At 38.3% G+C, this 15,665-nt stretch overlaps 1 protein-coding gene across 1 annotated transcript; it reads right to left on the bottom strand.

Moving 5' to 3' along the window:
* Positions 1-2,805: 2,805 nt before the first annotated feature.
* LOC102714887 (C2 domain-containing protein At1g53590-like) lies at positions 2,806-10,918 on the bottom strand. The gene is made up of 12 exons (XM_006647144.3): positions 10,625-10,918; positions 9,074-9,148; positions 8,773-8,916; positions 8,021-8,116; positions 7,805-7,936; positions 7,315-7,467; positions 7,174-7,215; positions 6,132-6,189; positions 5,555-5,647; positions 5,155-5,338; positions 4,872-4,998; positions 2,806-4,008 (listed from the first exon to the last, which is right to left on the bottom strand). Exons 1-12 carry the CDS (start codon positions 10,748-10,750, stop codon positions 3,082-3,084), a joined length of 2,157 nt encoding a protein of 718 aa, XP_006647207.2. The 5' UTR covers positions 10,751-10,918; the 3' UTR covers positions 2,806-3,081.
* Between the last annotated feature and the right edge of the window lie 4,747 nt (positions 10,919-15,665).

The following is a 15,665-nucleotide window of genomic DNA, read 5'->3' on the forward strand; positions in this document are numbered from 1 at the left end:
TTCTGTTTTCTAAAAACAGAAAGCAAAAACGATCTACGATCTAATTTTTGTGTTTAATCCGGATAAGCAACAACAATATTTTCTGTTTTCTAATTTCTGTTTTTAATCCGGATAAGCAACAACAATATTTTCTGTTTTCTAAAAACAGAAAGCAGAACCGATCTACGATCCTTTCTTTTTTAAAAATAGAAAGCAGAAACATCTACAATCCTTTCTTTTTAAAAACAGAAAGCAGAAACGATCTGAAATAAGGTTTACTAATTTTTGTTTTTAATCCGGATGATCAGCATGTTTTCTGTTTTTAATCCAGATAAGCAGCAACGATATTTTCTATTTCTAGCCGGAGGAATACAACTACGATCTTTTCTGTTTCCTCCCTAGAGAAGCAGAAACGATCTGAAATACGATTTACTAATTTCTATTTTTAATCCGGAAGAGCAGGAACAATATTTTCCGTTTTCTAATTTCTGTTTTTAATCCGGATGAGAAGCAACAATATTTTCTGTTTTCTAGCCGGAGGAATACAAATTTCAAAAGGTAATACTAATTTCTGTTTTTAATCCGGAAGAACAACAATAATATTTTCTGTTTTCTAGCCGGAGGAATACAAATTTCGAAATTTTAGTGTTGATCAATCACGTTAGCAGAGGAGAGTAATATACATGGTACATGGTAGTATCTAATATATATATTTATTATGTTATGTTTCGTAACATAAGATATGATTGTAACCAGATTTATCTATAAATCGATGTGTATGTTATTTATATATGTGTATATGTATGTATGTATATATAGCGAAACTAATATGTGCATCCCATAGAATAAGTTATTCAATGCCCCCCTTCTTATAAGGTCCAAACCCACCTCCCACCCTCTTTCAAGAGCCTAAAACCTCTCTCCTGGCCTGGTCAAATTTGTCCCTCGTTGGTCAAACATGTCCTTCGACCTTCTTCCACACCTCACATTTGTCCAGTCTCGTCTGTCTGAAAAGTACAGTAACACGCAGTTAAAAATATAGTAACATGTCTTATAAAATACAGTAACAACGTCAAAATATAGTCACGACGAATCTAATTTTTTAAATCATATTTTTTAACCAATGCGTGAAAACAATTTTAAAAAATAATATAAAACACGTGAGATATTGCTCTCTAAAGATTGAGAATACAATATTTTTAGCTCTCTCACATGCATTAGTTGTACTGTAGCAACAGTATACAGTTATGATGTTACTGTAATTCTATGGTGATGTTACTGTATTTCTATCACGACGTAACTGCAACTGTGCAACACACATGTTGCTGCACGTATATCGTGATGTTACTGCACTTCTATCACAATGTTATTGCAATTGTGCAGTAACAATACACATATTTTATAGCAACATAGCGTTATTACAGCATAGAAGGTGCATTATTACTGCATTTATAGATATTCCTTAAGATTTCGAACTTTAAACAACTTTATCTCTCACCTCGTATATTACTTTTAAAAATTTTTGTACCATATTATTTAAAAAAAATTGTTCTAAAAAAAGTAAATCCCTCATGGGTATGTTTCGACGTTGTTACTGTAAATTAGTCGTCGTGTTACTGTATTTTTGTCGTCGTGTTACTGCACAATTTCTATGAGACGAGAGGTAAGCTTAAATAGACATAAGGGGAAGCCCATAAAGAGGTTGACCCATGGGATTAACCCTTTAACTAGCCTTTAAATGAGGTTGGGGTGGTTTTTGGGCCTTGGGCGGAGGGTGGGAGGTGGGATGGGCCTAGAAAGGCCTTGGAAGGGTGGGGGTGTAGAATAGCTTATACTAAGAGGTGCACATATTAGTATTGCTATATATATAGAAAAATTAAATCCTACTACCAGGTGTAGCTACTTCCTGCACGTTCATGATAAAAAATATTTTCATAACTGTTTCTGCTCCCACCCAACAGAAAGTATAGACACTATTAAATCTCATGTGAATGTTATAACTACAAGTATATAGAGTTTGTACTTTCTGTTGAAAGAGAGAAAAAATATGTACAGAGGTTTCTGTACCTTAGACGTGAAGAGAGTAGCTACACCTGGTAGTAGGATAGAGGCTTCCTATATATATATTAACATCACGATAGGGAGTAGCTACACCTGGTTGCAGTAACGTTGTGATAGAAATACGGTAACATCAAGATAGAAGTACAGTGGCATCATGATTATATATTGTTGCTAATGCATATGAGAGCTAAAAAAATTGTATTTTCAATTTTTAGAGAGCAATATCGCATGTGTTTTATATTATTTTTCAAAACCGTTTTCACCACGTTGGTTAAACAATATGATTTAGAAAACTAGATCCGTCATGACTATATTTTGACATTGTTACTGTATTTTATAAGGTATAAAGCATGTTACCGTATTTTACTGTACTTTTTCATACACGGAAGTTGGCAAAGATGAAATATGAGGAACCTCAAATGACGGGTTTAACCGACAGGATTTAGCTTTGACCAAACTAGAAGAGGGGTTTTGGGCCTTTAGAAGAGGATGTGAAAGATTTAGGCCTTATGAAAAGAGGGATATATAGAATATCTTATTCTATACGGGTGCGCACATTAGTGTGTGATTCATTCCTATCTAAAACGAATCTAGGAAAATCAAAATATCTTGTAATATAAAATATCGATGCTGAGAAGACTTTTCATCAAATAAACGAAAATTGATTCTATACAAAGGTAGTATAGAATAGGCTTGGCCTGATTCCCTCCTCTGCTTCTCGTCCATTTTGTCCTTTGTAACACTGCCACAAAATAGGCAATGTTTGGCCTGATGCTTTCCATCCCCCCAAATGTAAACAGTTCTATCATGCTACACTAAACATGTACAGGAATTTGTCCCTCGAGCATCTAAATACAAGAAAAACATCGGCGGCCAGGTAGATTGAGGACTCAACCAACCAAACAGATTATATTGCCACCTCTCTACGCTCACTATCAGGACTCTTATCAGACTATGTTCTCACTACTCACCCATTATCCTGCCTACAGGCAGAGTCCCAGCAGCAGGAGTCGAGTAATACCAAAAATGCACAAGCACATTTCACTGGGGTTTGTCCTTGCCATCAGACGCAAACTCTTGTGCATCAACCACATTGCTGTTGGGCACATCAGAATCAACCTTCAAAGGGTCGATTGCTGTCGAAATGGGGATGTCTTTCTCAACTTTTGAAAGGTCTAGCTCGGCCACATCAGGGTCGTCTTTCTCAACTTTTGAAGGTTCTACTACTATCGTCGTGTCGGGATCATCTATCTGGTCATCTTGGCCTTCTTTGCTTTTGTCGCTGCCTTTCCTGCTGAACATGTTCTTCAGGTTATGAGCGGTTTTGTTCCCTGCATGTTTCACCAGGTGCACTGCTTTCTTCCTCAAATGCCTCTTGGTCGGACTTTCCAACTCGCCATTCTCAGGACTGGAATGCTGGTCGTCTGGCAGGTTTTCACAAAGATCTTCATCGACAACATATGTTACCAACACCCTTTTTTCTCCAAGTGGTTTTATATTTGGGTGAGGGGTCACACATGGCGAGGCTTCATCATCACTCTCTTTCTTTGGGTTCTTGAACACAGCTCCTGCTAATTTCCCCAAACCCTTTTTCACCTTGCGGAGATGACGGTGTGATTTGCCATTGGATGGTTCTTCAGTACTAGAGTCACTTCTCTGAGATTCTGATTGGCAAGACTTTGGACTGTCACAATAGGCATCATTCACCCGCAGGATTTTAGAATCTTGACACCTTGCACGTCCTTTCCGAGGCTCCCAAGTGGTTGCAACATCGCTACCTGGGCGATGTACCCAAACATCAGCCTTTTCTAGGCCTTCAATGTCAACTGACTCATATTCATCAGACATCTTTCGGAACTCCTCAGACGATTCACTTTCATTGTTGATCCTGGATGAAAAGCTAGACCTTGGTGTGCTTGCTTTGCCCCCCTGGGGTGTTCCACACTGCTCCTCTTCATCGTCAGGAAGCTGCAAGTTCAAGTATGTTATATCAGCAAAAATGACTTCCCCTTCAAAAGAAGAAAAGACACTTCAATCCAAGCTGCAGTTTGACATTAAACATACTAGCCATTAACACATGCAAATACATGGAATACATATACAACAATTTTATTTTGTATAAGATTTTTAAACATTGGTATAATACTAACCTTGTTACAAAGATACTAATAATTTTTAGCTGCTATCTTAACTTCATCATCTTTTTATTTACCTGGCCCGAAGAAAATAAATTATGGACTACATGTGCTCAGGAATAAAAAAATAATTGGATTCAAGATTGTTTGGGTTGTGTTTGTCAGTCTCAGTTATGCCTGGAAATTTGACCGAAGTCTCTTGAGTGCATGCACGTAATAAGTTGTGCTGTTCTGCATCCATCTAGATTATGTAACTTTTTTTTGTTAAGTTGACAGAGAGATCCAGAGTAAATTAACCTGCTAATGTGGCCGAGTAGGACTCCCAGGCAGTTCAGCTATCTTAGTTTTATTGGATTCCAACTTGATTAAATCAGTCAACATGTATTGGAAATAATGGATGTTCTGTTTTTCAGAATAATGAGAGAATGTCTTGTACTTTTCGATTAATCTTGTAATTTCTAGCTTTTTAGTATTTCCAGGATTAATGTGGGGACTTCTAGTAGAGCCTCCAATTAGTATATATAAAGATGGTACAGCTGATGCATGATCTATTGTCAACCAAAAACCACGATTCTGACCAGTTACCAAACTAACAATATTATAATAAAATAACACTACTGGATCTCCATCCAGTTGCTGAAGAACTTCCAGCAGCCTGGACAGAAAAATTCAAAAATCTCGAAACTCTCCTCTTACCTTTTCATTTTCATCTTCAATTACTGTTACCGCTATATGAATCCGTCCTGTCTTTATATTCTTTAGAGCTATCCATATGTCATGCCTTTGTCCACCTCTTAATTTGTTGATGCTTATGGAGCAATCACTACATGATAAGTGAGTCAATGTTTAGCTTTATTGTTAATAAAGTGAAGCACACAATCTGATGTTTGCAGCACTTTTGTATGAACTACGAGTTATAATTCAGACACTAATCAGAGCACTAAAAACAGATGCCATGGCTTGTTTTTAAGAGATCAACCCGAGTGTGTCGTCGAAGATGGGATCCTTATCTCGAACTTGAAGAGAGAGAAGATTCAGAGCTTCCCATGAGGTTACTGGTATTTTAAATTCCTCCATCCATTTGGGATTGAGAGTTTTCTTGTGGATCTTGGTCTGGAAACGGTAGGGCCCAAGATGGCCTTTCACATATGGATCAGCTAAACCTGCACATAGATCCAACAAGAAACTTTTTCAATATTAAATATCTATTAACGAGGTCTAGTGACATCAAATTCAACAGAGAATCACCTGAGGCACTACACTAATTAAATGCATCCTCTACCAAAATATAAGGGATTTTATCAATGTAACTACATAAGCAAAATCCCTTATATTATGGTTGGGGCAGAGGTAGACAGGCTTGGTGGCTGAGAACATACCGTTTGGATCAGAGGGTTTCATATCAGCCCCTTCCAATATCTCTACCTTGGCATGTGCAATTGGTGGCTTCTCATCAACACTAAACCAGTTGTCTGACATATTTGAATAATAAATTTAAATATTGTTAGTATCATAACATTGTTGAATGAATGTGACTATGACATAATAGAATCTAGCAGAGCCATGAAGGGTATCCAATTTTGCTGTGACTGACAGATGGATCCATGTTCCACAAGCCAATTTTTTTCTGGTTACTAAATTTTACTTGACTTTTTTGTTCAGTTGCATTATCATAAGCCATCCAGGCATACATAATGAACCCCAGGAACCACAAATGTATAATTTTGACCACTAATCCTTTCTCTTTGCTGGTTTGGCAGGCTGCAAATTAAGGACTGCTCAACATAATACCAAAGCCACTTAAATCTTTCATACTACATCATCTAGGTTGAATGCTATTAATATCATGGTAATTCAACGAAAGGAACGAAATACTACGGAGGTTGACAGAATGAAATGAAAACTGATTGAGCTGAGTTAAAAAAATCAGTGTTCCCAGGATGGAAACAAAACTACCTGTTGATTCAGATGCAGATGATGCATACTTTTCCATATCAATAACAAGCATATTAGGCTGCAAAAAAGTTTTAGAAAATTATCACTTATTGCTTGATAATAAAACAAAACACTCCAGAAATTTGGTCAGCTAGTGCCAAACCTATCCATTGCATCTTTCTCATACACATGAGGAAAACAACTTTTTGACATACACTAATAATTCCCATAAACCACCTACTTAGAAACTACAACATCCAGTTAAATATAAAGTCCTAGGACTACATGAAGTACGGCTAGACATCTATCTGTTGAGGCTGCGTTCGGCGTGGAGGGGATAAGTTAACTTATCCCTGGCACGGAAAACGTAGTAATAGATTAGTACATGATTAATTAATTATTAATTATTAAAAAATATAAAATAGATTAATATGATTTTTTAAAACAACTTTCCTATAGAAAATTTTTGCAAAAAATACACCAATTAGCCGTTCGGGAAGCGTGCGCGCGGAAAATGAGAGGGGATAAGTTAACTAGCGGGGGCGGCGAACACGCCCGAGTATGGCTAGAAATGTATCTCTTAACATTTGTAGTGGAATTGTAAAAGTGAAAGACGTAAACTTGACTTGAAACATGCTCATTATTATACTCTCACTAGAACTTAATAAGTTACTACAACAGAACCTTGGCAGTTAAAGTTGCATTTTGCGCGGAAGCGCCTGTAGCCTAATGGTTACAGTGCTTGAGTAGCACCTCTAGGCCCAGGGTTCGACTCTCCATGAGAGCGAATTTCAGGCTAGGGACCTTGTGCATGGATCTATGGACAGCAGGCCCTTGTGCATGGAGCAGGGGCCTCAAAGCACGAGTTTCTTAGCCGGTTTGGGTGAGGCTTCTTCTTAATGGAAAGTCGTGTGGGGAGCCATTCCCACACTGGTCGAATTTTTTTTTTTAGTTTGCATTTTATAAGCAGTGTTGACGTCCAAAGCTTCACTTATTTGTGACTTGGGGGAGCACATAACAAGAATACGGTTGTTTATATAACAGAAGAATGGCGAAATCTGACCTCAACAAGGGTCTGCCCAAAGGCAACATCCAACATCCTGTCCTGCCAAATCAAAATAATCAAAAGAAATTAGTATCCCCAAAGAAATCCATGAGATAACTAAATTGAGGACACCAAAAATGAAAACGGAATATGGCTTACAAGCCATCCAGAAATTCCTGGAAGTTCAGTTACATCAAGCCCGTGACCAAATAATGGTTTGACTGTCATCTGGAAGTATGGAGGCTCAACAAAGCACACTCTTACGCGACCAATAAATGGCCATTGTTGGAGAAATCTCACCCCAACGAGGACCTAAATGCAAAACTCTAGACAATGTTAAATAAGAACAAAACCATCTAAAAGCTTTACATATTCAATCTAAAGAGGTTAATGAACAAATTTGTCAACACCCTCAGAGTTGTTCACCTTTTTCTGGAATATCCACCTAAAATTATTTGTGGCAATTTTTTTTCTTATTTGTTCATTATCTTTTCCTTGGAGAAAACATCTGATACTCAATCGCTATAAAAATTTATGCAGTCACGCTAATAATCAATTCAGTTGAGATCATCAGAAAGGACATTTGTTCTCAGTAAAAAAAAAATGCTCGATGCTATATTGATGACAGAAGGCCAATCCGTGAGCTTACCTTCCCTTCAACGTGCATCCCAGTTATATGCATGTTTGCTGTAATGCCGAATCCTAATCTCTTTCTAAGCTGCACTGCCATTGTTGCATTCATATCATCTGCAGATAGGAAGTTCATTCCTATCTCTAAAACCTGGCATGTTAACTTCTGTTAGAAATTTAATTGAAGAAAACATATTAACATTAATTGAACAACACAAGGCATAGAATTACATACCAGATGGTCATCATCAGTTGATTGGCTGACAACTCTGATATCTGTAAACATTGGTGGGTTCCTACCCAAGTAAAGGTCTTGGATCACTGCTTTCCTCTGCAAGCATAATATCAATAAGTATTGTGTAACTAAGTTGGTTATGACACCAAACCAACATTGGTTCTTTAGAAGAATCTGCATGTACTTCTCGATTTGTTCAATATATGTATTCAATTGCAGTTTCAAATTTGTCCTGTGAGTGAAAGTCAAAAATCATTATTCACATAAAAATTACCAAGTTTTATTTCTTCTAACATACTCCCTCTGTTTTATAATGTAAGACTTTCTAGCCTAGCCTAGATTCATCCACATATATATATATATATATATATATATATCAATCCATCAATATGAAACCAAGTACTTTTCAAGTTTCTAGTTGAAAATTTTGGAGGGTGTTGCAAGTTTTGATCCAAGACTCCATAACTAATCATTAATTTTGTTTTGGAATATTTTATGTTTATTTGTTGGCCCAATTAGAGTTGTGTACACCATAATCGCTATTGGACCTGATATGTTGTAGCCTGGAAGTAACTTTATCATAAAAGGATACATAGCGAAAGAAGGTTGCCTTTTTACCATTGTGCTTTGAACTCCAAATAGTATGTCATGTGCAAATAAGAGCACTACTACTATCAGGACGGATGGTTGCCATTCAAGAGGCAGCAAAAAAGAAAAAGCAATGGATTTACTATCCAAAATTTTTAACTTACCGTTGTCCATGGTTTGAATTTGTCCAGGAACCACGGGAATATGGGCAAAAGAAACTGCTCAGATGCAACCCGTTCCATGCAAACTGGCCAGATCTTCTCAACAGCATAATTCAACCACCTGACAGTCTCTGCATCAGAGAGAAGCTGATTTGGAAATAAAATGAGCTGAAGCTCGGGAAAACAGGATTTGTAGTTGACATGATAGCTGAAGACTAATAAGAAACAATCACATTTAGATAGCATCGCCAGAATATAGAATTGTAGTCTATAAAATGATGCTAAAAAACAGGGTGTAGCCTACCCTTCTTTGGTTTGCACATTTCCGTTCCTCATGTTGTATTCGTCTTCGCAGCCTCATTGTGTATCGTTCATTTACCTGGTTTACAGTATATCAGCAACCTTCAATTCTACATGTACGGTAATATACGAACAAAGAATGGCAACGACTATACAAATTGGACCCTGGACAGTGAGTCCTGTAAAACAGTGATTGTAAAGATCAATATTTTTTTATCAGAAAACTTCACATACAATTATCCCATAGTACCAGTCAGAATGTATGACCATAATGTATTTCTGCTATCAATATTTTTTAAACAGATATTATTCTAATCTTGCTAATAATATGCATGTTACTAAAATGAATGAAGTACATTTTTCTCATGGGTAAAAAGAAATTAAGAGGGAAACTTAATATAATGTCTTACAATATTTTAGAAATTCAGAGAAAATGCAAGGATGTAGTTTCAAGATCCAAAAAAATAAAGGAGTTCATGTAGTGCAAGATGAACCGTACAGCTAGATTAACTTGAGATAGAATTTTTTCTAGTCTGGGCAAATATGTCCATGAGTCTCTTTTAGAGAAGTTTGTATTCTAACTTAAAACAAAGCAACATGGTGAATCAACCAATGAGGATGCCGGTACTCCTAATCAGTAAGCACCAAAACAATTCACATTTAGTTGTTAAAATTTGACTGGGGAAGGCCACATCTTCAAACAGGGACCTTGTTATCCAAATTAAGAAAGATGAAAATATTGACTAACGACTATCGTAACTTAACTACCCCATACTTTGCAACTGTTCCACTAAGATGTATTGGTCTCTGAACATTCTGTGTGAGGATCAGACAATCAGGATTTATATCTGCGTGATCATGGATAAAAGAACTCTGTAACCACACCAATCCCATCATCCCCATGAGTTAACTGTTTGTAAGCAAAGTATGTTGCTGACGCAGGCAAGTAGACTACAGATAACCAATTATCCAAGAGCAAGAAACAGTATTTTCGTCGTCTTGTACTCCCACTTGGCCACCTTGCCTGAACTAAAGGGAAGTGCAGACTCCATTGTTGACCAATTTTGCGCACATAGGCTGAAACATCAGCCTACGTCATACCTGACCAAACTTTGAAGAACTTGTGGTTGTATCGGAGAGCCGAAATCATCATTGATGGGGGATTTCAGCATGAAAATGATCCATAGATGATGGTATGCCAGCTATATTTGCTTCAATCAGAAGCCATCCCAAGTTCCAAACAGCGACGGAGAAGGATAAGTAAAAACTGGAATTGATGGGTCACCATAACCAAACAGCGAGTGGAAAAGAAGGAACAGACAAGAAATTCTAGCTCTGATCCAGCACGCACCAATGCAGCTCAGAGGAGAAGAAAGCGAAGAGGGGACTAATACTAGTTACTACTCGGCTTTGCTCCACCCAATCCATCTAAACAAACCCATCCCTAGAACGAATGGCCACAAACCCCCAAACACAGAATTCCATTTCCAACCACCGTTAATCTCGAGGCGCCATGCGGAGGAACACTGATCCATGACGAGAGGGACTCACTCACCGCGAAGAGGTAGACGAGCGCGGCGAGGAAGACCGCCGGGTGCGCCCACCCGGCCGACACGGCGGCCCAGAGCGCGAGCAGCACCAGCGCGGCGTGGTGCACCACCGTCACCTCCGTTATGTCCATCGCGGTTGCCGGTTGGCGGACTCAGGCGCAGCCACCAGCTAGCCTCCTCCTCCTCCTCCTTGTCCAGCAACTCTACTACTCCGTCTCCTCCTCGCCCGTACGTGCGCGCGCGCGCGCTCTCCGAAGACGGTGCGGCCCAAGAAGGGGAACACGAGACGCGGTGGGCGGCGCGGCGGCGAGCGAAGACTGAAAAAAAAAAAGGCGAGCCGCCGCGGCCGGCGGCCGAGGCCTAAAAAAATACTAGAGACGGCGTGCGGCGACCGAGGAGGGTGGGGCAGGGCGGTGCGGTGCGCGCGCCGAGGCGGGACGATTTGGGGATGTCTCTTCGCTGCCGGCGTGGTCGGCGGCGCGGGGGGACGTGGCGGCCGGGCGGGCGGCGGTGGCACGCGGGGTCGCGGGCTGTCACATGGCGCGGCCGCGTGGCGCGGCGACGTGTGACGACTTCGGCTCGATCGCTCCCGTTGTTTGGTTTGGTTTTCGCGACTTCGGGGGTGTGGGGTGCGGGTGGGCGGCCCGGTTAGCCGGGGTAGGTGTGGAATCGCGTCGCGTCGCGTCGCGGCGGGTGACGCCCGCGCGCGTACGCCGGTTACCTCCGCGGCTAAGCTATCGTCGACGACTCGATGGAGAGGAGCGTGGCTGCGTGGAGTGTGGCCAAAATAGCTGGACCCGAAATTCAACGCGCAGCCGTGGAATTGGAATTGGCCAAACGGGTACTTCTACCAGAGTACGAAGGGCGCGTTGGAACCTGATCAGGCACGTAACCATTATCACATGATTAACCAAGTATTAGTTTTTGCAAACTTGAAAAATATGTTAATCTGATTTTTTCAAACAACTTTCATATAATTTTTTTTAAAAATATATATTATTTAGCAGTTTGGAAAGTATACGCACGAAAAAAAACTCTCCTTGGTCAGCTGCCGATGGACCTGGAATTTTGATATTTTGGTTCTTTTAAAAAAACTACTCTCTTTTTTACAAACAAACATTTAAAAAGACTTATTCTTGATTGATAATTGGTATGCTAACAAATGGTCAATCTGTTCTATAGTATTAAGTAACTAGTGAAATCATAAAGGAAAATATGGTAGTGGGGGAGATAAAATAATATAAAAGCTGGTAGGTAGGAAATAATGAAATATAAAAGTTAATTTTTGTAAGATAAAATAGCACAAAAGTTAATGGATGAAAATAAAGCATTGTCTCAGTCTCTCAGATAAGAAAAAAAAACTCCTGTATTTCACAACAAAATTTCGAGACTAAATCCCATATGCCATGGTACAAAAGTAGTTTAATACTAAGGTCGCGTTTGGTACGATGTGTACGAGGGTTAGTTGGCACAGAAAACGTATAATTAATAAATTAATAAATAATTATAAAAATTATAAAATAGATTAATATGATTTTTTAAGTAATTTTTCTATCGAAAACTTTTGCAAAAAAAGGGTTAGAAAGGGGGAGAGCCGAACACGGCCTAAACCCTCTGTCCCAATATGTAGCTCCATCCTAAAGTATAAATCTGGATTTGGTCATACGCAGATCTATGGCATGGAATCTTAGTGTGGTTAGCTGTTGCCTCTATTTTGCAGAGTAAGATTTTTTAGTAATTATATAGATTTTATACGTAGGTTAATAAATCTAGACTTATATTAATATATAGATAAATCTAGTTATAACTAAAATGTCTTATAGTATAAATAAGAGAAATTATATTTTAGGACAGAATGAGTAATATTTTACTAATGGTAAACAACAGATGATGTGTTTGGATTTCTTTTGTTAGGTTGATGTTCAGATTCAGTGGTCCTCCTCCAAAATACTGTCACAAAGGTGTATTGTTGTTCTCTTTTATCACAAAGTAGATCTATATAAAGTTTTATAATATAAAACTAGAGCAGGCAAATGTTTTAGTGTACATTGGCTTCGACCAAGTAGGCCTGAAAGTAATAAAAGACCGCTACCTTTTTCCGTTCCATGTATAAGCTTTTATCGCCAGGCTTTGTTCAAAAGCGAAGATTGGCTAGAGCTTTTTCGGGCATAAGTAAGGGGGAAGCTCTTATTATAAATATTGAAAGTAACTTATTTACAAAATATATCGTTTAACGGTTAAAAAAATAAAAATCTTTGACAAAGTTTCTGTATCGTTTCACCGGAAAAATTTCTCTATCTTTGACCCAATATAAAAATATAGCAACATCTATCCTAACAAATAAATGTACTATCAAGATATATTCACTGTAGGTTTCATGAAAATACTTTGCTACCATAGGTGTCGATAATTATTTTATAACCTCAATCAAAGTTAGAGAAATTTAATTCATATTAAAAAAAGAAGGGGGAGAGGAAGGTTGGGTTCTAACCCCATTATGAATTTTGGATTTTTGTGGACATAATAAACGTTTTCTATATAAAGGTAACAATATTTTTGATTTGTAATGACTAATTTAATCATTTATATTCTCAAATAGTTATGCTAAAACCAAATAGTTTTTCTATCTTAAAATCTCGGCTATCTCGAATATCGCATAAGCATGAGAGGCAATATAAACTTATGCTTAAATATAGAAAGCAAGTTAGGACAGAGGCGGTAGGCTAGCAAATTAGGTCATCTTATGGCTTTTTATGTAAAAACGAAACGATATATTTATAAATGAAATATAATTTATAAATAAAATTGTTACATATGTTCTTAGCTGTCTAAAAGTAATAAAATTTTTATGTCCTTAGAGCAGTTAAAAGTAATAAAATTAACTCTAAAGTTAAATTTTAATTTTTGCTTATAAATATAAATATAGGTGAAAGGACGAGGGTAAGATTCTTTTTCAGTCTACTATTATTTATTATTTATGTAAAACCGGTCGTAGCACGTGGGCCAGCTCCATACGAGGCAGCTTTGCGGTGGTAAATAATAAATGCCACCCTTCGGTAGGCCCCATCGTTATAGATTTGGGAATGTTCTGGCTTGGCCAATCGCTACCTGAGGTCATGGGTGAAGGTCTATTTGGTTTATGTAACATTTTGCAACTTGGTATGTGTGTGCCGATATTAATTTTGTTATCTTAGCCACGTAATCGGGTGACTTTATTAAAATGGTTATAGAATCATGGACTTATCTAGAAAAGTCTGGCATTCAACGACACCTCTCTAAAATGATCATACCTATTTAAATTATATTATTTTCTTGTATTTTTTTTTAAAAAAACATACTTAAAAGGACTCAAATACCTCTGACTCTCTTCAACATGTGAATGAATGCTCCTGTTGGCCCACATTCGCTTATGCCGTCCGGCCTTCCACCCGTCGTGTAGTGGCCTAAAGGGCTGGTAGGCTGGCCCCGAGTACTGAGGACACCGATGGCCGCGTGCGGGCGGCGCCAGTTCCGGTGGCCTAGAGCCAGGAACATCCATTATGTTCGAGAGAGGTAGGGTAGTTTTGTTTTTTCAAGTGTTCTTTCGGAAAATATAAAAATATATAATTCAAACAAGTATGGTCATTTTAAAGGGGTATCACTTGATGTAGAGCCCTTTTAAAGAAGACCACAGTTATGTGGTTATTTTAGCGAAGTCATCCCGTTTTATAGCCAAAATAACAAATTCCGCGTTGGTATTTGGAGATCAACTAACATTCTTCTTTGTTTCGTTAAGTAACCTCTAGCCAGTGCGTAAAACACTGATAGTATATGATTAATTAATTATTATCTTAAAAACTTAAAATGTGGATGATATGATTTTTGAAATCAATTTTTATATGTAATTTTTTAAAAAACTAGTTTGGAAAGCTTTTACGTAGAAAACAACGGAATCTAATTTAGTTAACTAGCGGAGAGAACGTGGTCCGTTATAGTTGGGTCAATGAATATAATCATGCATGTGATGCACGGCGGAAGTATCGGTTATAACATGTCATATACTTCCCTTTGAATCCTGAAAGGCTAACATGCGAGCACTCGTGCCCTCCCGGGGCCATGCGAATCTGCGTGGCAATGACAACCTCATCTATGTTTGTTTATGCATGTTTTCCCCCCTTTTGGCCTATGTCAATGTCTCTTTTAGGCCTTAGAGCATTTCCAACAGCTTATCCATCACATTCTCTATTCTAGAAATAAAGGATGAAGAGTAAAAGTTGAGCGCTAGCAGAACATCTATTCCATCATCTATTTTTGGATGTCATCTATATTAGGAGAGAAACTCTATATTTAGATGTTCTCTCTCCAATCCTCCAAATAGATATGGAAGATGTTATATATAGATGATCTGCTGGAGTACGTAGGGATATGAAAGATGAACGTATTTTAGATGATCATATAACCAAATTTAGATGAGCTGTTAGGAATGCTCTTAGTCTTTTTCATTGTGGAGCATGATAGTTTTAAGTAGGAAATGGACCAAATATTTGAGTCTTATATACATCACACATATATATGTTTGTTTTGTTCTTTTTTTAACATTTTCCCTTAATTTGTTTAAAATTTATAAGTACAAAATTCATATGCACATAGGTTCTATACTTCTATGCACAAATATAATGAATAATTAACTTTTTGTCACTCTTAAAAATGGTGCTAACATATTTGTCACTGGGTCCATATGCCATAGACGTATGAGGGCCCACATGTCATAAACAACGGGTGACAGTTAAATATGTTATATGTTATTTCTATAGATGTTATTTCTAAGAGTGACAAAAAGTTAAATGTCCCGAAGGCCGGAAATGCACGCGTGGAGGAGCGACATCGATCTGCCTCGTTCTCCTGCCTCCTCTCCCCTGTCTGGTGCAAGGAAGAGCTAGCTCGTCCTCGTCCTCTCCACAGGCGCGCGCACGGAGGAGCGAAGGAGCTCGATCGGTCGGCGTCGTCATCCTCCAGATCAAGCACTCGGTCAGCTGGCGTCGTTGACCGATGGCGGGAGCATGAATT

The sequence above is a fragment of the Oryza brachyantha genome, chromosome 2 (genome assembly GCF_000231095.2).
Source record: "Oryza brachyantha chromosome 2, ObraRS2, whole genome shotgun sequence".
Lineage (NCBI taxonomy): Eukaryota > Viridiplantae > Streptophyta > Magnoliopsida > Poales > Poaceae > Oryza > Oryza brachyantha.

Coding starts and splice junctions, on each gene's coding strand:
- LOC102714887 (XM_006647144.3), bottom strand. CDS start 10,750: ATGGACATAACGGAGGTGACGGTGGTGCACCACGCCGCGCTGGTGCTG. Junction 8,117..8,772: donor AATTCAAACCATGGACAACG/GTAAGTTAAAAA, acceptor TTATGCTTGCAG/AGGAAAGCAGTGATCCAAGA. Junction 6,190..7,173: donor TTGGGCAGACCCTTGTTGAG/GTCAGATTTCGC, acceptor ACTTTTTTGCAG/CCTAATATGCTTGTTATTGA.